The sequence below is a fragment of a genome, unplaced genomic scaffold (genome assembly GCF_019419815.1).
Source record: "Pyrus x bretschneideri cultivar Hongxiangsu unplaced genomic scaffold, Pyrus_bretschneideri_v1 Contig7, whole genome shotgun sequence".
In the NCBI taxonomy this organism is placed as follows: Eukaryota; Viridiplantae; Streptophyta; class Magnoliopsida; order Rosales; family Rosaceae; genus Pyrus; species Pyrus x bretschneideri.
The window spans coordinates 8,049,642-8,073,696 of record NW_025999809.1 but is presented as its reverse complement, the minus strand read 5'-3'; the positions used below and the strand labels follow the sequence as shown (position 1 = coordinate 8,073,696).

Sequence of the window (24,055 nt, the reverse complement as noted above, 5' to 3'; positions counted from 1 at the left end):
TGAAAGTCTTATAAAGATTCTACCATTTTCTTTGATCTTATATAATTTCAATTGTTGTGGATTCACTCATGTGGTTAGAGACATAGTTTGTTAATTAATAAGATATAAATTATGAAATCTTAACAAGTTTCAGTTATAAAGACTGGATAATAGTAGGGAGACCATCTATTTAAATCAAAATTTGTAAACTATATGGTGTGGCTGTTGGTGATTGAATTATTACTTAATTGTTAATTATCGTGCTTATTTCCTATTTGTGACTCATCACATAGTTTGCAATTTTGGTCTAAAAACTTGGTCTAGCTATCATTATTCATAAACATATATATGTTATCTAAGCATAGGGAGTAGGATTATATCTCCCCTCTAGATCTTCTCCCCCTCCCTTTCCTCCTCACTAACTATAAATAAGTCGCCACTCAATACTACGCTTTCGTGGTATTCCTCTTCACTTGGAAGTGAGAGATCTTAGGTTCGAATCTCATGGATGACAAATTCGAAACCAAATTAGGTTGCCCATTGTGTGGCTTAACTAAAGTCCCCCTGCCTTAAGTGTAAAAATATCGATGTACTAAAAAAAAAAAACTATAAATAAGTTAAAATATTGACGTGATTTAATTGTGACCATTCAAATAGAAGGGACTAAGGGGAGGGGAATTTAAAAACAATGTGTTTAGAACACGGAAAGAAAGTTGAACACATGAAGATTTCTCACCCTCCCAAAGCTTTCTCTCTAACTAATCACAGTTAGCTAACAAAGGTTTTGATGGGATCTCTGCCACCCGATGAATGTCCTGAAAAGTGCAGATAGCGTTAGCAAGAGTAATGTGAGGCCTACGAACTCCTATTATTCTATTGATTAAATCATCCCAACTATTAGATGGAATGCTCCTAAATTCAGTGCTCTCAAAGTCAATTTTGATGTCTCGGTTGGACAGAAAAATTTAGAAGTAGGGAATTATACTGAACGAGTCGATTCTCTCCTCCGTTTGTTTCAGCAACTTTCGGTCATAGAATGCTTTTCGAAATAGCACTTATCAGATGCTTCATCATGATGTATTTTCAAGTGTCTTTTTTTTTTTTTTTTTTTTTTTTAAGAATACGTAAAAAAAAAAAAAAAAAATGATGAATAGCAAATTTACATTCTGCCATTAGAGAATTTTCTAATAAAGAAAGGATGTAAAATGCCTTAAAATGGTCATTTTGCATCTCTCATAGGAGATGCCCTTACAAACGTTTATGAGTAGAAATACTTCATATAAAAGCAATCTCAAACAAGCTTCAAAAAATAGAAAAATGTTAAGGGGATTCTCTCAAACGTGGAACTCTTCATGGACTCTCTAACACCTTATATTTTTTAGACAATATTTTATACTGTTAAAACTGAAATTAATATTAAGTTATAAAATAACAGAAAATTTCACTTTTAAAAGAATCTTCCCAATATTTCTCAAAAAAAAATAAATAAATAAAAAATAAAAAGAAGAGAGCCTATTCCAAAAGCATTTAATGCCTACCATAACTTTAGGTGCCTCCTTTCCTTGAATTCTCCTCCCACCCTTCCACAACCCCATCAATTAATATCCCAAACAATAAATGAACGCATTAACCAAATTGAATTAGATTTATTATTAGCTTAATTCAAATTCAAACTAATATTAATAATAGCAAATAAAATTAGCAATCAATAAATAACATAAATGTATTTTTTAATTTATTTCCAATTTATTTTTTAAATATTACATAACGGGCTATATTTATTTACTACCATATACAGTTGGACTCTATAAAATCCCAAAGACCCCCTCTCCTTCTCTCTCTCTCTCTCCCTCAGAAAACGAAGCTCTGTAAGGCCCCAGTAATGGCTGCTGATGTTAGCTCTCTGTTTCGGGTTCTTAGTGGGTACAGCGACGACCAACATCTGAGCGTTGGGAGTGATTCTAGTGGTGAGGAATCAACGGCCCTGATTACAAGAGACTTGCTTGGTGGTAGTGGGTCGTCTTCTTCCAAGCTTCCCAACGACTCCCAGGAACTGGACCTCGACTTACAGGTCCCCAATGGCTGGGAAAAGCGCTTGGACTTGAAGGTTGGTCGATTTTCTCATCTGGGTCATGTTTGTTTCCAGAGAATCAATCAAACAGTGTGTTTTTACATTTCTTGGTGGGAAAAACTTGGGAACTTGATTTTGATGTGGTTTTGTGTTCTTGTTTTCTTGTTTTCGATTAGGTTGCTTTGAATTCTGATTTCATGACATTCAATTCTGTTTCTTTGATGAATTTAACTGATATTGTCTGTATGTGATGTGTTTTCTTTTGCATAATTCATTGATTTGGAAATGTCTGTTTGGTTGCTGAGAAAGTCGTTACAATCTTTTGTAATTATCTATTGATATTGTTTCAACAAAAAAAAAATATTTTCAAAAGGGTGTGTAATTAATAGGATGAGGATATATTTCTGTACTTAATCAATTAATTTGGTGATGTTCTTCAATGCTCTGCAAGTTTTAATCCCATTTTACTTTCTTTAAAAGCTATATCTTTATGTCAGTAAATTGATTAATTGTAAGTATTCAACTCACCTTTTTATTATTATTTATTTATGTACTTAATATATTTGTATATTGATTGTTTGCAGTCAGGGAAAGTGTATCTTCAAAGGTGCAGTGCCCAAAATTCACATTCAAACTCAGATCAAAAGAGCCAAACCAATCGAACAGTTCCAAAGATGCAAGATTTGAACTTCCCTCCATCGGCGTCGTCGAAAATCCCACTAAATCTCTTTGATGAAACCAGCACTAACCTTGATTTGAAGTTAGTTTCATCATCACCACCACCGTCATGCAATTACCAGAGCCTATGCACTTTGGACAAGGTAAAATCCGCCCTCGAAAGAGCAGAGAAGGAGCCGATCAAGAGGCGGTCTTCGTCCATGTTGAAGTCATCGATGTCATCTTCGCCAACTTACTCATCGTCGTCGTCACCCATCAAAGAAACTCAGGAGGAGGACAGTGACAGTGAGGACAAGCAATTTGCATCACCATTTGCAGCAGGGTGTCCCGGTTGCTTATCTTATGTACTCACCATGAGAAATAACCCTAAATGTCCTCGGTGCAATTCGGTTGTTCCGCTGCCAACGGTGAAGAAACCTCGGATCGATCTCAACAGATCAAATTGAGAGGAAGAGAAGACTTGTTCATCGTGATTGATATGATTTTTGTATATGATATTCTACAACTAGTCTTTTTTCTTTGAAGAATTAGATCTGTTAGTTCTATAGAAGAGTATATGTACATTCAAAAGGTTGGTTGCTTTTTCTAGCATAATTTTCAAGACTTGCATCAGTTTATGCCTTCATTTTTTCCCAAATTTGATTTGCTTGTGTATTATTGATTTTATTTTTGATAAACGGCAGATAATTTACATTAAATTCATCGTATAAACACGAGAAAGAATATTTGGAATCGGATGCATAGCGAATAGCACACTAGCTCGGGTACAAAGCTAATATTAAATCCGTGTTGAGGTACAAAAAGTTTTATGAAATTTGGTTTCCGCATTAATTGTAGTTGCTTTTGTGGCAAGTTATTGGCAGCATGCTATATATACATCATACATGGCCGTTGGACCACAATGGTATGCCAAAAAGAGGAAGTGTTTTATGTCTAGCATATTTTGCAGAACTTGAATGTATTTTAGCATATCTGTTGGCAAAGAAAAGCAAAGTAATGTTCTCGAGCGATATTCTAATTTATTTAAATTGAGACATAAATTTAACTTTGAGTGCAGATGATTGAGTACAATATTTTAGCCAACGTAACTACGTCTGCAAGCACCTATTCTATTATAGAATTGGATCCTATCCGGATCCACTTTGTTGGGATTCCTAGTTTTAGATATTCATCGTGTATCTTGTGATCTTAAATCATTTAACTTTTTTTTATGAAAATTAAACACAAATATAATTTGACGAAAACTGACCGCATGATATACGATGAACAGTTAGAATGTGAGGATCCTAAGAATCCCAACAAAATAGATCCGGAAAGGATCATTTTCCTTCTATTATGACACATAATGTCATAATCAGCTGCAGTAAATGCACTCTAAGTTTTGAATAATTAAAATCTGATTTAATGAACCTTAAGTGAGGATGCTTTACAGTTGCCACCGCCCCAAGAAAAATCTATTCACTTCCATCCACCCTGTTTTTTCAAATTTCCTATTAACCAAACTTGGTAGTAGTTTTCAACTTCCATATGATCAAATCAAAAGCCTTAAACTCTTTTCTTTTTTATTTGAAAGTGAATGCGATATGCATTTGATGAAAAATATATTTGTACGAGGAGAACAACTTATAACGTGTTTATCACAATTGTGGCTTTCAGGTCTAATAATGCAAGGTTTTGTGCAAAGAAACTTCACATGCCATTGTATTTTTAAACTGAAATGGTAGAATGTCACGGTGGTGACAAACTTGTTTTACTTAAGTCCTTCTTTGATACAAGAGAATATGGTATGATAATGTTGTCTCGTTAAAACTTTGTGGAGATTTCAGCATAATATATGAAAAATAGTTCCACACACTAAAATAGATAGATCAAATATTGAGTAATATTACACCTGTCCTCAGGCAAAAACATCGGCAATGAAATCAGGTGGTTCTTCAAACCATGTAATAGATCACGAATATGTATTGCAAAACAAGCATGATAATTATTTTTGGTTGAACGATATTGGGGGAGGAGAGATTCGAATGTAAAACCTCGAATGCAGTGGCAGAGCAAACATGGGGTCATTGGTTGCTCATGACTCCAATAGCTTCATAACTTCAAGTATATTTAACTGTATATTTGTGTATGAACCCTATACATAGCTACGACAAACTAAAAGAATGAGTCAAAAACACTGAATTACAAACCGTTGCTTCGTTTGTGCAACCCCATGTATTGTTACTTGTAGATTTTCTTCTTTCGTACCTTTGTCTTTCTTCTCATATTTCTCGTGTTGATGAAAACCTTCACTCAATAGGCCTTGGAAAAATTGACATGATGCGGCATAACTTGGCAGGTACTCAGTAGAAGCTCAACAAAATGATCCAATGATATTTTTCGCTAAATTCCCCATTACCATAAAATTCTGGCTCCGCCACTGCTCGAATGCATAAATGAACACTCGTAATAACTTAAGCTACAAGCCTCTTACAATCAGACTAATTTTACTCACCATAATCTTATCTTTGTGGGGGCAAAATATGTGTTCTTCATCAAAATAAAACCCATGATTTTGCTTTTTGTTTTATTTTTTTCCATCTAATTGTAATGAATCTAATGAGTTTTAAGGTTCCTTGTTGAGTTTTGCCATCATCACAATAAGTCCCCCCGGCCATTTCAACTATTTAAACACGCATCACCAAATTCCCAACCAAAATCTGACGTCAAGGGTTTGCACCACAATATCTACACATGTTTTTTGGTCTTGTTTTGAAAGCAGAGTAGCATCGGGTTCTCACCTACCATGGCGCCCCTTCTTAATTTGATTATAATTCAGAAAGGAAATAATGCCAGTAAAAACTCTTCCCAAAATTAATCAAGGGGAAAGAGGATCATGAGCTACAAATTCAGGAGAAATTTTTCTGTGTGTTGGAAGTACGGCCCGATAAATCAAGTGTTATAATACAAATGGTCGAAAATTTCTTTTTCAAGTATCCAACCACTTGTGTTATGACATTAGGTGTATTGGATCGTGTTCCCGACACATTGAAAAACCTCTCCAAATTCAAGTTAGGCCTATAAATGCTCATGCTAGCATTCATGCCTTATTAAATACACACCCTCCTCTTCCTGACTGTCCTCTCTTGGTATATTTTATCCAAATAATCCTCATCAATACTCATCTATATGTACGTATATTGTATATGTATCATATACCGTATAATAGGGTCATTCATGTACGGGACTCCATTTTGACGAACCCGATTCGATTTTAGTAGACGAGAGACGAGCGGTCGACCATCAACACACCACGGGGGACAGGCAACATGCCGGATCAATCGGTTGCCTACATGTGTATGTGTGTATGTCATGTATGTATACATGAAGTCATCATAATACAAGCACATACATAAAGTGTACATAGATAAGTACATACTTTTGTGTAGTTATGTCACCTATGAAAATGTAGCGAGGACCTGCCTAATTAAGGAAACTCATTAATCTCTGATTGGGACTTGTATCCATGTATTTTGAACATTTAAATGTTTCAACACATAGGCCATCCTTCGCATTAAATCACATGAATAGTGAATGTACTGGTGTTTTTTTTTCTCTCTGCATCATCGTATCGAGAGCACACTGCTCCAATAGAATTTTGTGTCAATGTTATAAAGATGTGTTAACTTATCCTGTATTATTAACACAAGATACCACTGTAATGGTGTATCCATACAATACAAATTGCTCTTTGTAAAGAGAGTAGAGAGATATTTGATGCAGGGGGCGTGTATGTAACTAAAGTAAGGAATAAATTGTCGTTTGACCGTCTAAATTACTATCTCAGTTGAAATTGACTCTATGAACTATTTTTTTGGAAAATTAACTTTCTGATCTATTTGAAATCAGTCAATTAACTCCTCACTGTCAAATTTGATGAAAATGCATCCACTTTACCATCAAATACTGGCACATGACCACACGTGATTCACTCTAGAAGGTAAAATTGTCCCAATATTTGACGACAAGGTTGATGAAATTTTATAAAATCTAATGATTATAGGTTAATTAGCTGATTTCAAATAGTTCAAGAGGGTATTTACCAAAAAAAAAAAAAAATATTCCAAGGGTAAATTTTCAACTAGGATAAGAGTTTCAGGGTCAAACGGCTATTAAAATAAGGGATAGTGATGTCAAAAAAATATGGTTGTATCACATAAATGTTTGAAAATAGCATTCAACTACAATTTGTCAAAGTGATATCGTTTAATGGCTTCCTGCGTGGAGCTAATTATGTGCATTTAGTAGACCAATTCATTAATATACCTAACGGACATTCAATGAGAATTTAATTTCGTCACACTCCTTCAAGTTTTGCCTACCAACCTTCTTGTCACAATTTATTTTAATTATTTTATTTATTCATTTTCTCATGCGACATGTTTTGCATGGATAATTCCAAAGTTATTATCACACTTATTGGCATTATATATAGTATAATATACACATATTACACACATGGATGCAACCATTTGAGATATGTACTTCACATCCAGATAACTAGTTCTTTTTGTGGAGAAAACAGTGTGCCAGAAACATCGTCGAGTATCGTACATTAAGTGTAATAATACAATTGGTTGGAAACTTAAATTTTTTTTTTTCAACCACTTGTACTATAACACTTGGTATTTTGAGTCGTATTCTCAGCACATTGAAAAATTTCTCCTTTTTGTTGGGTTGAAACTTGAAACCCTAGCCCATCTTTCTTATGGGAAGAAATTAAATTATGGCCCAACGTGATAGCAAAAGTGATTCAAATTTAGGTGCAAAAATTCGAATATGGTCCGGCTAGGTTAAAATTGAAACATCTTCCATACAAATACATTTTGTTGGTAGGATTACATAAATATATTGACTATTTATAATAAGTGGGAGTCATTTGGGATTCATGTGAATCCTTATATTGTCGTGAGTGCATTTCAACTTTGAGTGATATATATAGCTAGTTGTACCTAACCCAACCAACTAATCCTAGTTCTCTTTGAGGATGAGAAATTTTTCAGTGTACTCGGAACATAAGATGATACAATATGTGTCATAATATAAGTGGAAATGCATTAAGAAATATATCCTAAAAGTTGGATACAACAACAATATCGTTCACTTAATATAAACCGCCAAATAACCCTCACGTAGTTTGTATCTTTTTTAGAATTATAATGCTTGTGTTCTTTCATGGGAACCTACTTGTCTCATGTATTTTCACCGTACGAACATTGTAACATGAACTGTTTATTATCTTTATCATCATTGAAAGATCATAAGCAAAAAAATTATTCAAACAATAGGACTTTTTTCTTTCATTAAGAAGGAATTCTTTTTTTTCCAAATGTATTAGAGCGTCTCTAAAGGAAAAGTCAAAAAGTTGACATCAGCAATAACAGTCAAAAAATACAACACTAGTGTATTCCAATAGAAATGTAAATTCCTATGTGGTATGATGTAGATTGACAACAACTTCAAATCTATTTGTAGTGATTAATAAATAATTTTTCTTATTATTTTTTTGTTCTAAAAATACTTATTACAATTATGAAAAGTAAATATGTAATAAATAATAGTTTAATTTAACATATTCGGTGGAGAATAAAATTAAAAAACAAAGATGAAACTGCCACATAAATTTTAAGTTTAAGTATATTTAAAATTTGAGATCTCCTTTAAAGATGTTCTTATATTTTTAGATTGTTAAAAATGTTGTTGGTAGATTGTTTATCTAAACTATTGTAGAGTAGAATTGTAAGTTTGAATGCGTGCGTCATATTAAATCTGATAACAAGGCATGCGTAATATTTGATAATTGAGAAACCCCTTCTAGTTGGAGGAAGGGGAAGAGCAAATACATAACCACGATAATGCATGTTGTGTTGAAAAATATTATTATTTAGGATTACTTACTGTTTGGTTTTTTGGGCTTAGTTCGTTAGTATTAGAGTTTTGATTTTTGATTTTTTTTTATTTTTATATTTTAGGGTTAGGTTTAGTTTATTATAAATAGCATACATGTTATTTAGTTGAGAATATCGCAATGTAGTTGTCACATCCCGGCCCGGGGCGCACCACTTCCCCGGGCCCGCTCCACCACCGTAGCACGATATTGTCCGCTTTGGGCCCCGACCACGCCCTCACGGTTTTGTTTCTGGGAACTCACACGAGAACTTCCCAATGGGTCACCCATCCTGGGAATGCTCTCGCGCACTACTCGCTTAACTTCGGAGTTCCTACGGAACCCGAAGCCAGTGAGCTCCCAAAAGGCCTCTTGCTAGGTAGGGATGGGATATACATATAAGGATCACCCCTGGGCGATGTGGGATGTCACAGTAGTCCTTACGGTTCATGTAACCTTCTTGGCAATTTCCTATTTCTTTGTTTAATAAAGTTTTTATTATTATTTATATTCAGTTAGTTTGTTGCGTATTTTGATATTCAACTTGTTGAGGTTATAAATGAGAAAAGTAAAACTATAATAGTAATCCAACTCTTAAACTAGTGTAATTTGGCTTGCCTGGGTGCTGGCACATTTGTGTTAAGGGTGGAACTGCTCTTAAGAGATAAACTCATTCCCCCTTATGAGTAATGTATTTTTACCAAACAAATTTTATAATCGGAACATTTCAAATTTATTAATTTTCATTTGAATATCACCATACAAAAAATTATTTCAATCGAAAAATCATTTAATCATTCAACTGTATGGAACAAATCGATGGTGTAAGTACCATCCACTTATTTGAAACATTTGGATGATTGAATACTTTCGAATTTGAACAATTTTTATAAGATTGATCTTCAAATGAAGATTAATAAATTGAACAATTCTGATTGTTGATTTTATATATTATTTGCAAATGGGAAAAGATGAGTATTTTTTTTCTTTTTCTCCCCACATAGAAATTCAAGTATTCGCACGCGAGCGCGGACACATCAAAAAGTTAATAAGTTATCATCAAATCATACCTTAAAGAATTGGCATAGGGAGCACTTCAAACAGGCTTCCGAACTGATTGAACTATCTTACTTGGGCGGATGGGTAGAAAGGCGTCTTACGACACCCCTGTTAAGGGAGAAACTTTCCACTTCAAACAGGCTTTTGGACCCTATCCGACAATAATTAGCCATGGGGAGCACTTCAAACAGGCTTCCGGATCTGCCCCCCCCCCCCCCCCCCCCCCAAAAAAAAAAGAAAAAGAAGGGGCTTTACGTATTTTGATCAGGGGACAAAAGGTAACAAAAAAGATCCGAGAACTTTATGATCGTTGAAAAATGAAGGAGACGACCGGCCGAATTCACATCAGAAATTAACAACATCAACAAAAACGAAAATACAAGGGCTTAAATTAAAGAGCTAGGGTGGCGGCGAGAGTTTCTCACAAACTCGAGTTCAATATCTTCGATTCTAATCCGACTGACTAGATCCGGTTGCATGAACAAAGAACTATTCATGAAGAATTGAATATAGTTTTAGTGTGTCAGCATCAACATTATTGAATTAGTTCAACCAAAAAAACCTTCCACATTAATGAGATTTGGAATTTATGGTTACAATCTATAAAAGAGGGAGGGCAGGAGTTGAAAGGTCAAAACACAACATTAAATCTGAATGAATGAAGAAATGGACCACAACAGACAACACAACCCAAAGCCTTCTTCTTTCATGTCAATATGTGGTGGTGTTTAAACACACTTTTTGTTCGAGAAAATGCACGTGTGGGTGCGCGCGCCAACGAAATGGACAAGTCAAAGGTTAAGTACCTAGTTGCAGTGATGAAAACTTTTGTTACTTGGAAATTGCAAACAACATGGGAGCTTACTTTTCAACATTACGTCTTAAATTCAAATCTCATGAATAATATTTGTTAAACGGTTTAAACAAAATCTTCTTTGGAGTTCTTCACTCCTTGTGTTGTGTCTATATATAATAAACCTCATATCTTTAGTCAAATAATAATAAAAAACTAGTTTGATAGTGACACACCAAAATGAAAAAAGATAGGGTCTCTGAATCATTCCTGCCCAAGAAATAGTAGATTGTCATGATTTTGTCATTAGCTGGTTCATTTTTAAAGGATTTCTATCACAAATGGTCCATGAGATTGATCAAACTTATTATTTTGGTCCCTCACTTTCAAAATCAATCAATGTCATTCATGACATTCACTGTCGCATATCAATTTGGTCATTTCGACTATTATGTAGGTTTGTATGTGGGACCCACGAATCTAATGAAATAATGACACGTGGATTACACAAAATAAAGATTTTTATCGCAAATGGTCCCTGACATTAATCCAACTCTTCATTTTGGTCTGTGAGTTTCAAAAATCAATAAATTTGGTCCCTAACTTTCAATACCGCATGTTAATTTAATCCTTTCGTTAAAGTATCGTCTATATTTTTTATCCCACTAATCCAATCATATGGCGCCACGTGGATTAGTTACAAGAAGCTTTTTTTTTTTTAATATTTTTTTAGAAATTTAAAACTAAGAGTAAAATAAAAAACTAAAGACCAAAACTAAAAGAAAAAAAAAATCATCGTCGTCTACATCATGGTATGCTCAAAAAGAAAGGGAAGACACCATGACACTACTAAAGTACTTGGCCTTCTGAACTCACTCCTCAATCTCTCTAGTTTGTTATAATCTTATCAAACTTGAATTGAATTTGGATTCGATTTTATCAAATTTAGATTGAATTTTTTTTTTTTTTTCCAATTGGGGTTGTGGGATGCGAGAAAATGTCAACGCGGAATACTCGTCTGTTGGTTCACTCTTAAAAAAAAGAAAAAGGTTTCTTATAGTTAATTCACGTGAAGCCATATGATTGGACTAGTTGGACCACATCAGCACATAAACGAAAAATATTGATGAAATTTTAACGGAATGACTAAATTGATGTGTGGTAATGAAAGTCAGGAACCAAATTTATCAAATTTTGAAACTCAGGGACTAAAATGAGGAGCTGGATCAATGTCAGGGATCATTTGCGATAAAAACCCTTATTTTGTGTAATCCACGTGTCACCATTTCTTTGATTCATGAGTTCTACATACAAACTAACAAAATAGTTGACGGAATCTTAATATAAGGACCAAATTAATGTGGGGTGGTGAATGTCAAGGATGACGTTGATTGATTTTGAAAGTAAGGGACTAAAATAATGAGTTTGATCAATCTCAATAATCATTTGTAATAAAAACCCTTTAAAAAAAAAAATTCTCATTTTGTTTAGTCAAAAGGAAATTTAGCAACCTTTATTACTTTTTTTTTAAATGCAGCAAACCTCGTTCATTTTACTTGAGCTCAAAATCTCTTCTAAATTAAATGAATACAAAGTTAACTAGATTAAACGGTCATTATGACAAAAAATTCTACTCAGCATTAATTTTTATCATCTCTTTATATCTCACATTACCCTGTCCAATGCAAAACTATCCAGTTCTTCGTTTTAATTTTCAATACGGTTCGAGTTAGCTCCATCTTGTGTAAAACCGAGTCCATATTTCTTATATGCGGGTAATCGGGCCCAAATCTTTTGAGGATAAGCACTAAGCAAACTGTTCAGATTAGCAAGGACTAAAACTAAGTTTTCCCATAACAATGCTTCCACTGGGGGTTTTGGGAATATCATGATCCGTAGCCTGCTACTGCTACCATCGAAATTCAATTTTCCTTTTCCTTTCAAAATATTTGTATTTAATAGTGTTAGTATCACTATCATTAAATATTTAGATCCCTACTTTGCTATCAAATATCATGATCACTGATCCATTATATTGCTAATTTCTCTAGTCTCATTTTTATATTGTTGTTTTTTTTTATGCTAATTTCATCGAACGACCCACCTGTTTTGATCCCTTAAAAGCTATAATAATTTTAGACCGTTGGATGAAATTTGAAAGGCCCGAATCACTTTATCCGGTAGCCTTGGTGGAAGAGATCCGAAAAGATTCTCTTTCCACGTATGATTGAAAACAGATCTGTTCGACTATAGTAACAAGACCGTATCAAACAAATCTAATGAACTGGTTCCATTTACAAAAATACATAAAGTCAGACCAACTGGGACTCGATTACAAAAAACAAGTTGAGTCAGAATCCATCATACCAAAAATGAACCTAGCTCGACCTGCGCCCACCCTACAGATGACCACCAAAAATTTGGCCATATCACATACTCTACAACCTAAAAGCCCATATCTTCAAATGTACTAAAATTCCAATGGGCCCTTTTTAGTGGGCTCAAGCTAGGAAATGGGCTGACAAGTACCAAAATTAGGCCCACAGTTTAGCCAGTTGAGATTTCATCTTCACCTTCTCTATCTCTGAGACTGTCTAAAACCCTACTGATAAACACAAAACCCTAATCCCCAAAATCATCGACCAGGAAGCGGGCAGTTAGGGTTTTAGGTACAGAATGGGGGCGAAGAGGAAGCAAAAGCAGAAAATCATTCTACCTCCTGATCTCCCACCGGAGGTCTCAGAGGACGAAATTGAAATCTCCGACGAGGACAAGGACTTCGTCGACAAGAACAAAGAATACGCTGGCTTCCTCTCCACCTTGGACACCCAATCCATTACCAAGTTCGTTCCTTTTATCTTATTAACTGGTTAATTTCCTTCGATTACTTTTCTTTATATATACATTTATGATGGTATATTATATGAAATTTCATTGAATGGGTCTATATTTTGAAAATTTTAGTTTCATTTTTGTTCGTAGCAACAGAGGTGTTCTTTTCGTTGTTAATTTGGTTATGTGAATGATAATGTTGGTTCTGTTACTAAGTTTTGAATTGGTAAATAACCACTTGAATTGGGTTTTTTTTTTATTGGTTCTGCGAAGTGGAGCTTTACAATTGTAGCATATTTCGATTCAAAAATGGGTTTTAACTTAAAACTGGAATGATTGAGAAAAGGACTTTGTTTTTTAGTTGCAACTTGCAAGTTATGTCAATCTTTTCATACTTGGCAGTGAAGGCGTTTTGTGGTTACATTCTGTTGATTCTTCTATCTTGATTTCTAATTTTGCGTTCGTTATAACATCTGATTGACGTTTGTGTTTGTACAAAGGCATGTTACCCGGGTTGCCGATGTGAAGGAGGATGCTTTGGAAGCTTTTTATGAAAAGCGCTTAAAAAGGAAATCCTTGCAGAAAGAAAAAGAGGAGGATACTGAGCTTCAAGTTGATCGTGTAGATGCCCTTCCTGTTAAAACCTTAGATGGACAACTCTACTATCGAACAGGTTCGTTATTAGTATTTTCTTTTTTCTAGTTCGGAAAAATGTGAAGTGGGGCAGTTGTCTTTGAATGGTGTTTGGATGTATACTGAGTGTGATTTGTTCAAATTCGTGGTGCAGCAGCAAAGACACCAAAATTATCCGAGAATGATCCCACTGAAGAGGAAACCAGTGGCGCCGCAGATAAAGGCATAGTTAAGTTGACAAAGGCTGAAAGGCGGGCAAAGCTCAAGAAAAGTAAGAAAGAGGCGAAAAAACAAGGGAAGGATGCTGAACCTGAAGTCGAACAAACTCTGCAAGAAGCAGTGCTGGTATCATCTGATTGGACTAGCTATTCTTCTATTATGTTCCAGATATTTTTAAGGATAGATATATAGCATCAACTGTCTTGATAATACGTTGTTCAATGAATAACCTGAAATAGTAGAACTTATATTTCAAAAGAAAAGGGGAAATAATCCAATACATCCCAAGAAATGGTGATGCTCTGTAAGTTTATGTTACAATATGTGACATTAATCAAGATAATCGCGTGTGACAAAGTAATGATGTACATCTACCGGGGTTGTCCATTTACCAATTTCTATATAGATTTCTACATGCTCATCAAATATGCATTCAAATTTCAAGTTTCATTCAATGAATAAATAATAAGGCATGAAAGAAAGAAGTTACGAGTTGTGTATTGTCAGCCTCAAAGGACTAGAGTTGGTAATAGTGAATGAAGTTATTTGTTTATTAATTATATCTGCTTATTTTGAATATAAGGTCCATCTGATAATGTGGTATGGAGGATATAACTTAATTCTCTTCAGCTTCTTTTGTGTGTTTCATGTAAAGTAACCTTTCTTCTTCGTTCAGGCTGAGGTTAAACAAGATCTTACAGCTGAAGAAGCATTTGAAAGTAAGAAGAATAAACTTGCAGAGCTGGGAATGGCGCTGCTTTCTGATCCAGAGTCTAATATAAAATCTTTGAAGGAGGTGTTACAAATGTGTAAGGATAATAATCATGCAATAGTCAAACTTGGACTCCTATCTTTGTTGGCTGTGTTTAAAGACATTATTCCTGGGTAGGACCACTGTTCTGTTGAATGATGTACATTTGATCTTGTATGAGTTGTTGAAATGTTGCTTTGCATAAAAGTTGTTGCCGATCAATTTCTAACACTCCCTTGTCCTTGGGGGAAACTGCCTTCAGAGAAAAGCAACTGTTATTTTATTGATTTCTCTTGAGAAACTTATATAGGGTTGATGTTTTTGTTTACTATGTTGGTTTTTATTGTTTTCTGTTCTTTTCATATTTTTCTTCACCGGAAGAATATTGTTTTATTGAATATACATTAATTTGTCCTAATATTTAAAATTAAAAATACATACTTGTACTATATGTCTGGGTGTTATTTTTGGACACGCCGTGTTTGTGTTGAAGCATGAAACTGGGGTTGCAAACTATTGTGCTTGTTTTACTCATGATCAACATCTTTTCTATCTGCATTCCAATTTTGGATTTGAACTTTATTTATTTATTTATTTTTTTTTTTTTCATGTATTGCAGATACCGGATTAGGCTTCCTACTGAGAAGGAGCTGGAAATGAAGGTTTCAAAGGATGTTAAGAAAATGCGGCTGTATGAATCAACACTGCTATCTGTGTACAAGGTTGGCAATATTTTCTATGGAGTCCTGATGGCAAATTAGCATTTGAGTGTTGTTATGATTTCTGTTTCTTAATTCTGTTTTTCTAGTGGATATGCTACGCCTTTGTTTAAGCTAGTGAAACCTGATTGTACACCTAAGTGTACTGGTTCAATATTCTGTGATAGTGTATGGTAGCAACTAAACAAGTTATACTTATGAATCATGTTATTTTTCTTCTCCTTTAATGCACATTCTCAGGCATACCTGCAGAAGTTGGCAGCATTAGAAAAACAGCCCTCTTTTCAACATGTTGCATTTCGCTGTATCTGTACATTGCTTGAGGCAGCACCCCACTTCAACTTCCGGGAGAGCTTGTTAGGTGTTGTAATCAGAAACATAGGCTCCCCAGATGATGTTGTAAGGTTTTGCTCTATCTTTACTCTTTAAGCCCTAATTTGTCCTTTGTGTAATTAAACTTACAAGGTGCCTTTGATGGTTGACAGAAGAATTTGGAAAATGAGTGTCTTAAAGTTGGAATCCATTTATGAGCTCTAGAATTGAGCATCAGAAGCATTTATTATACTTTAGGATTAAGAAAAGGTCTTGAGTTCTTTGTTTTAGATTTTCAATTTTACTTTTATTTGAAAAAACCATAAAGGTTTGTAAGCTTGCGGTTAAGGACTTGTGACAAGACCATGGATGTTGAAACACCTTCATTCACTTAGTAATAAGAGTTTAAAATTGTAAAGGGTATTAATCAGTTTTGTCAATGTATATAAAGATATGATTCTTATTTCATAATTATATTAATGACCATGGTGTGGTTCTCATGGAAAGATACATTTGAATGCAAAAATATACATATGTAGGCATAGAAAAGATTCAGATGTATGGATGTGTTGTAGTTTTCATAATGAAGTTGAGAGAATACCTCGTCGCTGATTCCAGTCTACACATGTTGCTCATGTCTGGGTCGATGCATGTCGCTTATTTACTCACATGAAAAGTGTGTCAACAATCATACCCAAATTTCTTTTTCACTCTTTCATCCATCTAATCGTGGACTACTTGATAACAGGAAACTATGTTGTTCAACCGTAGAGTCACTTTTTACAAATGAGGGAAAACATAATGGCGAAGCTACTGTGGAGGCTGTTCGACTAATTGCAAATCATGTGAAAGCTCAGAATTGCCAAATGCACCCTGATTCATTGGAGGCATGCGATAACTTTTCTAATTGTTAATTATGTTTCTGTTTATTCGAATTTTTTTGGCTGATTGACTCCTGATTGACTCAATTCTGGATTGTTTTGCCTTTCCTAAAGAGAAATATGATCAATGCTGTAGTTTCATAACAATAACCTTGAACTTAGCCATAAAGATGTTTATGAATTTGTGATTGTATGGATTTAAGATATGAGTGTTAGTTCCATTGTTATGGCTGTCATCTACTCTTGGACTCCATGTTCAGACAACTAGATGGCAGATTTATTTATTTATTTTTGTTTAACGGAGCTTTACTTTTTTACGTTAGCAAATGTAGAGGGCCTTTCCATGCTTATTGGTAATTTTTCTTTACATGATGCATGTTGTCAATTTCCATGCTTATTGTTTTGAATACTTGTGCAGGTTTTGTTGTCTCTGTCATTTGATGAGGATCTTGGGAGGGCTGCAAGAGATGAGAAATTTAAACCACAAAGCAAGAAAAGTAAGAAAAAGAAGCATTATGAGGAGGCTCGTCAACAGAAGGAAAATGAAAAGAAACGGAGTAGGCAAGAATTATTGGCGAAGACAAGAGAGGAGGTGTTTTATTTGTTCCATTGACTTCTTGATTTTGTGCTTGTTTCAGTGTTTTTGCTCCTCAACATGTTGACGTTTGTAATGTATACATAGGTTGTTGCCGATTACAAGGCTGTTGCTTTTGCCCCAGATGTTATGGAGCGGAGGGGAATGCAGACAGAGACACTTTCTGCTGTATTTGAAATATATTTTCGTATATTGAAACATACAACGCAATCAGCTGCCAGGTTTGTTACGCATCATGATTTTCTAATAACTTTCAATATGAAATATCCTATGAGATTAATTTAGCTTAAAAAACAAACTAGAGCAAGAAATAGCAGATTGCTCATAATGTATGGAACCTATGTACTCATATACATATCATAGCATAACTGACAGCATTTCCTTGACAAGAAATAAGTTGCATTCAACACAAAAGTCCCAGCCAATGTAGATGATTTTGAAATGTATATGCCTTAAGTGTTTAGCCAAGCCCATAAAGGAGCTTGGTATCTGATTCTGTCCTTCATAAGATACATCTCCTCTGCTTGTCATTAATAGTGCTGTTATTTTGAAGCTATTTATTGTTAAAGTAATCTAGTTATTGTTGATCGTATTCGTGTATCATAATTTTTCTACCTTTTGGTAAACATGAATGTTCTTCTATGTTAATTTGTAGACGGCATGAATGAGCTTCTTTATGAATACGCTGAATGCATGTGCTTTACTTTGACGAACTAGATATTCACAAGCCGTAATGGTTGCTTTGAGAGTGATATTTGAAATTGGAGATGTATTCAGTTTTTGAGTCTCTCATTAATATGAAAGTGGCAAGCATTTATAATTTGCTTTTGGGTAGTTGATGATATTTTTACTTCCTCAATATTTAGGATTTCAAATGAATTGATCAATGTCCTGTTTTTATCCACTCAGATCTGAAGCAAATGCTGGTTCATCTACGAGTACACCTGAGCCCCATCCTTTACTTGCTCCGTGTCTGAAAGGACTAGGAAAGTTCTCGCATCTAATTGACTTGGATTTCATGGGGGATCTTATAAACTATCTGAAAAAGCTAGCTTCTGCTGGTAGTGATTCTGAGAATACATTAAAATGCTTGACTGTATCTGAACGCCTCCGCTGCTGCATTGTTGCATTTAAAGTGATGAGGAGCAATCTTGATGCCTTAAATGTTGATCTTCAGGACTTCTTTGTCCAGCTTTACAATATTATACTTGAATATAGGCCTGGAAGGTATGTACCAAACTTAAAATCCCAAAATTTGCTATGGTAAAACATTTCTCTACCACATTTTAGATGAAGTAGATAAACATCCCCAGATTCCTAGACCCATTTATGCTGGAGTTATGAAACTAAGTTTGCATCTTTCTACTGAAATATTTGTTGTGATAAGCTTGTTTCCCGTGATGGTTTATTGATTTTTCACCTTAGTATAAGTGCATGCTTTCGAGGTCAAATTTACACTCTCTCTCTCTCTCTCTCTCTCTCTCTCTCAGGCACACACACACACACATCTTTTTCTGGGTTTCTGTGTGGTTTATGTTTGATGATCATTGTAATGACTTAGCTAAACATTTTTTCTACTGTTTGTATTTATGGAAACAGAGATCAGGGCGAAGTATTAGCTGAAGCTTTGAAGATGATGCTGTGTGATGATAGACAACATGACATGCAGAAGGCTGCTGCATTTGTAAAGCGTTTGGCTACATTCTCATTATGTTCGGGATCTGCTGAGTCCATGGCTGGTATGTTATTGTTAAGCAATGAAGCTAATCAATGCCTTGTCATGGATTGCTTATCCATGTTCCCTTCTGATCTTTTGCAGCTTTGGTTACTTTAAAACATCTTCTTCTGAAGAATGTCAAGTGCCGGAATCTGTTAGAAAATGATGCTGGAGGTGGCTCAGTGTCCGGTTCCGTCGCAGTAAGCTCTCATGCTACTCTTGTTTGTCCGTTAATCATGCTTCATGATATTTAATAAATTGCAGCCAAGATTTGTCTGTTATTCAACATAGCTTTTATCTAAATTCTGATCCACGGTAAAGAGGCACAAACTATCATTAAAGTGTTTAATTCAAAAAGCAATCTTCATTAAAGTGATTTGTATAGTGGTTTCCTTTTATTTATAAATGATTTTTTATTATATGTGCTTCTGGTTTGGTACATTTGGAATTATTACGCGAATAATCTCGTTATATTGATTGATCCAACTCTTCTGCTCTCTCTTCCTCTCTCCCTCCCAATGCACAGAAATATCACCCAGATGCTTCAGACCCCAACTTAAGTGGCGCTCTTGCTTCAGTTCTTTGGGAACTCAATCTTCTCGCCCAGCATTATCATCCAGCTATCTCAAATATGGCTTCCAGTATATCAACCATGAACACTGCTCATAACCAGGTTTATCTCTCTACCATTTCTCCTCAACAAGCTTTCATGGATTATTCCTTGGAGAGGCAAGAGTCTTTCAACCCACCAAATGACATCAAAAAATCAACTAACAAGAGAAAAAGAGGAAGTGGGTCTTCATTATTAGCTGGGATAGAACCGTCTGCAGATACAAGTCCAATTGATGAAGATGATGTGAGACAGAAACTTTCTGCTCATTTTACGCTTCTTCGTGACATTAAGGAGAATCAGAGTTTGAGGGCTAAGCTAGATAGTACCACATCATCCATACAGATATATGAAGAGTATAAGCAGCAGAAGAAGGCTAAAAAGCCGAAAACCAAGATAAGGAAAACTTCGTTAACTGTCAAGTGACGTTGTGGTCTGAAAATTTTGTATTCAGGCAAATGTACGAGCTTATTGTTCACTATATGTTCTTTCCATTTTGGAATCATGTGTAATATTCTTCTCATTCTAATTAATATTTCGGCTTTTTTGTTAACAAAGTTTATCCATCTCACTTTTTATCATTTACTCTTGCTAAAAAATGATATAGAAGGTTGAAATGTTATTGGAATATATAGACATGTGAATTTAGGACCAACTTGTTATCCTAAATTCTAGGTCTTAACTAATGTTAGTGTTCATTAATGCTCCAATGATTCCTTCGTTCACTGTCTAACGCCAATGATTTAATGAAGACGTCTAAGCTACTTTTTCCTTGATACAATCAATAGTGTTGAACTCGAGACCTCGAGTACAAAAATGAATGCTCTTAATTGATTGAGTCGTTGAACTCCAAATTTGCTTATGCCCATCAACTAGTAAAGCACACAAACAAAATGAAGAGTGGAGCTCCCATGAAGTTAACACATTTCTTGTAAGTGGGGTCTCAAGTCTCAACCGTATCCCTTCATGGGGACCATAGCATAGCCACAGATATTTGAGTGATGCTAATTAACTCACCCCAAGCCACTTTCTCAGCTTACCAAATTTAGCATGTGCCACGTGGCAAAACACTATTAGCTGGTTATATATCCACAATCCCAACTCATTATTCCAAGTTTCCAAGCCCCAAGGAAGAACCCTTGAGCAAAGACTTGCTTGATTCGAAGCTCAATATTCAAACATGGAGACCAGTGTTGCATGCTATGCCAGGGGAGCTTTTCCAGTGCGGAATAATGTCTCATCTCAGCATTCAAGCTCTCTTTTCTCTCCTGCTTCCATCTCTCCATCCTTCAATTCCAAGGTATTAATTGTTTGGTGTTTTCAGCCATTAATATAATAGACGTACATAAATGCTTGCACATATTTTGGCATGTGAATGCAAGTAACTTCTATCCAGACCTAGGTTAAGTTAGTTGGTTAGGACAGTGTACCTGTCGCCTTTCACCCAAGTTTGAATTCCTCTTTAGAATATTGTCTTGTAAAAAAATAGATGCATATGACGTCTATTTAATAGATTTGGTTTTTTGACATGTGCCCAAATGGCGCTCAAATGAAAATAGTGAGTGAAGTTAACTAAAGGGTTTGTTTTGTGTATGCATGGCAGGTGTTGAGAACAAGCTCTCTATTTGGGGAATCATTGCGGACGGTGCCAAAGTCATCCCTAAAAGTTTTGAAGACAAAGAACACTTCAATTGTTCCCAAATGTGCAATTGGTGATAGCTTGGTAAGACAAAAAAGAACTTTGTGATTTGTTATTGGTATTTCCTAAAAGTAAAAAAAAAAAAACTTTGTGAGTTGTTATTGTTATTTCCTAAAAGTTAAAGAGGCTTTAGAGAAAAGAGCTTAACAACCAGTTTAGGCAAAAAGGTTTTTTTAATTGGAGCTTTAAGAGGAATTATTTGTTAATTAACTTATTTGTGGTTGTAGGAGGAATTCTTAACCAAGGCAACCCCAGATAAGAAATTGATCACATTGTTGATATCAATGGGGGAAGCATTGAGGACCATTGGATATAAAGTGAGGACAGCATCTTGTGGAGGAACAGCATGTGTGAATTCTTTTGGAGATGAGCAGCTTGCTGTGGATATGGTTGCTGATAAGCTTCTTTTTGAGGTCAGACTCAATCTTTGTATATATTATAATGTTGAAGAATATAAAGTCAAGTCACACATTAGAAAGTTACATGAAGAAATTCAATACAACTTATATTGAATGATGTTACAAGCTTATAATTGCATCGAGGCAATTCTCTCTGAAATCTTGACATGGTATCAGAATGACAGATATATGGGATGATTTGAAATTCGTAGAAAAGAAGTCGCTTCTCTTCTATTGTGAAAATCTGATTTATGTGTTTGAACATGTAGGCCTTAACTTACTCACATGTCTGCAAATATGCTTGTTCTGAAGAAGTTCCTGAGCTCCAAGACATGGGAGGCCCAGTTGAAGGTCTGCTACTCTTATTTCGACTCATATATTCATATCGAGCACACAATATTTGAACATTGCATATTTTAAAAGGGATGACTGAGAGTTTGAGAAGGTTACTTACAAGTTAAACATAACATAAACAGGTGGATTCAGTGTTGCTTTTGATCCATTGGATGGATCCAGCATCGTCGACACGAACTTCACAGTGGGCACAATTTTCGGGGTGTGGCCAGGAGATAAGTTAACTGGGGTAACAGGAAGAGATCAGGTTGCTGCAGCCATGGGAATTTATGGGCCTCGAACGACATATGTTCTTGCTGTTAAAGGCTTCCCCGGCACCCACGAATTCCTTCTTCTTGATGAAGGTTAGTTTTCAGATCATAGAATTAAATTCCATGTAAAGTTGTTCTCGAACAATAATTTGATAGCTCACTTCTGTTATAAACATTGAACTTAATGCATGGATTCCCACATACTTTTCCTGTACCTATAATACAAAAGATGAAAAACTAAAACGAAATAGTTATCAAATGGACCTTAAATTTTTCTCATTTCTTTATAAATGCATTGGTCAGGAAAATGGCAACATGTTAAGGAGACCACAGAAATTGGTGAAGGAAAGCTCTTCTCTCCTGGAAACTTGAGAGCTACCTTTGACAACCCTGACTACAGCAAGGTCATTTCCTATTTCTTTTATTTTATTTTACACTTGTTTTAGAGGACTGTTAAATTTTTTTACTGATGGGGCAATTTCTTGAATTTTCATCTACCAGTTGATTGACTTCTATTTGAAAGAAAAGTACACGTTGAGATACACTGGAGGAATGGTTCCAGATGTTAACCAGGTCTTTACTTACATCAACTGCCATGTTTGAGTTTAGTTAAAATTTTCTCTTCATACATGCGTTATTCTATTTTACATTAATCTAAATTGAGAGAGGATTTGAACTTGGGTGCATAGGAGAGCACAATCACTCCAATATGACACATCTACTATTTTTTTCGGAGTTGGACACATCTACTATTAATTTATACTTACTAAGCTACTATTGCATCGATCTAAAATGTTAAACATAATTTTGGTCTGCAGATTATTGTAAAGGAGAAGGGTATCTTCACTAATGTGATATCTCCAACTACCAAGGCTAAGCTAAGACTGTTGTTTGAGGTTGCTCCATTAGGGTTGTTGGTTGAGAATGCTGGAGGGTTCAGCAGTGACGGACATCAGTCCGTACTCGATAAAATAGTCGTTAACCTTGACGATCGAACTCAAGTTGCTTATGGATCGAAGAACGAGATTATCCGCTTTGAAGAAACTTTGTACGGATCATCCCGGCTCAAGGGAGTGCCTGTTGGAGCTGCTGCATAGTAGAACTTTTACATTGTTCATTATTTCAACATTTTTTTTTGTTATGTTCTTTTTTTGTTGGAAAAAATGAAGCTATATATATCTCAAGTAGTTATTGTGAAATTAGAGACACAAGGTTTGGATTTGTATTGAGAAGTAAAAATTGTTGAAAACATTCTATGAACTCATTACTCTCTGAGAATTATGGAGGTGGATTACAGTAAGTGGATTTATCTGCAGAAATTAGAAGATATACAAAGAGTTACTACCCCAATTATGTATTGACAATACTCTGTTTTTCTTAATAACTAAGACGATATATTTACCACCCATTGAGTGAATGCACGAAAACAAAACTGTCTGTCTCTACCTTGTGCAGACACAAAAAATGTCACCCAAAAGACCTTTGCAAAAGTTGGAAACGGTCACAAAGAAATGTACTTTTCATGCAAAATAACAAGATAACAGAAATGTTGGACTATTTTAACTGGTCTCGAACCAA

At 35.0% G+C, this 24,055-nt stretch overlaps 3 protein-coding genes across 4 annotated transcripts; all 3 read left to right on the top strand.

Moving 5' to 3' along the window:
• The first annotated feature begins 1,786 nt into the window (after positions 1-1,786).
• Positions 1,787-3,353, top strand: LOC103933752. Its single transcript, XM_009343438.2, has 2 exons — positions 1,787-2,086; positions 2,635-3,353. Exons 1-2 carry the CDS (start codon positions 1,862-1,864, stop codon positions 3,172-3,174), a joined length of 765 nt encoding a protein of 254 aa, XP_009341713.2. The 5' UTR covers positions 1,787-1,861; the 3' UTR covers positions 3,175-3,353.
• Positions 3,354-13,099: 9,746 nt separating this feature from the next.
• LOC103933753 (nucleolar complex-associated protein 3-like) lies at positions 13,100-20,328 on the top strand. Of its 2 annotated transcripts, none has more exons than XM_018644118.2 (13): positions 13,100-13,349; positions 13,839-14,011; positions 14,129-14,316; positions 14,867-15,075; positions 15,561-15,663; positions 15,901-16,064; positions 16,721-16,859; positions 17,272-17,445; positions 17,536-17,669; positions 18,358-18,675; positions 19,048-19,187; positions 19,268-19,365; positions 19,692-20,328. In XM_018644118.2, the coding sequence occupies exons 1-13, from the start codon at positions 13,183-13,185 to the stop codon at positions 20,199-20,201; spliced, it is 2,517 nt and encodes an 838-aa protein (XP_018499634.2). In that variant the 5' UTR covers positions 13,100-13,182; the 3' UTR covers positions 20,202-20,328. The 2 variants fall into 2 exon arrangements, with proteins under 2 accessions (XP_018499634.2, XP_009341714.2); XM_009343439.3 differs by having other exon boundaries at positions 13,101-13,349; positions 14,126-14,316.
• Positions 20,329-20,888: 560 nt separating this feature from the next.
• Positions 20,889-23,777, top strand: LOC103933754 (sedoheptulose-1,7-bisphosphatase, chloroplastic). Its single transcript, XM_009343440.3, has 8 exons — positions 20,889-21,075; positions 21,379-21,498; positions 21,702-21,887; positions 22,142-22,223; positions 22,349-22,570; positions 22,781-22,881; positions 22,979-23,050; positions 23,296-23,777. The coding sequence occupies exons 1-8, from the start codon at positions 20,956-20,958 to the stop codon at positions 23,572-23,574; spliced, it is 1,182 nt and encodes a 393-aa protein (XP_009341715.2). The 5' UTR covers positions 20,889-20,955; the 3' UTR covers positions 23,575-23,777.
• Positions 23,778-24,055: the final 278 nt, after the last annotated feature.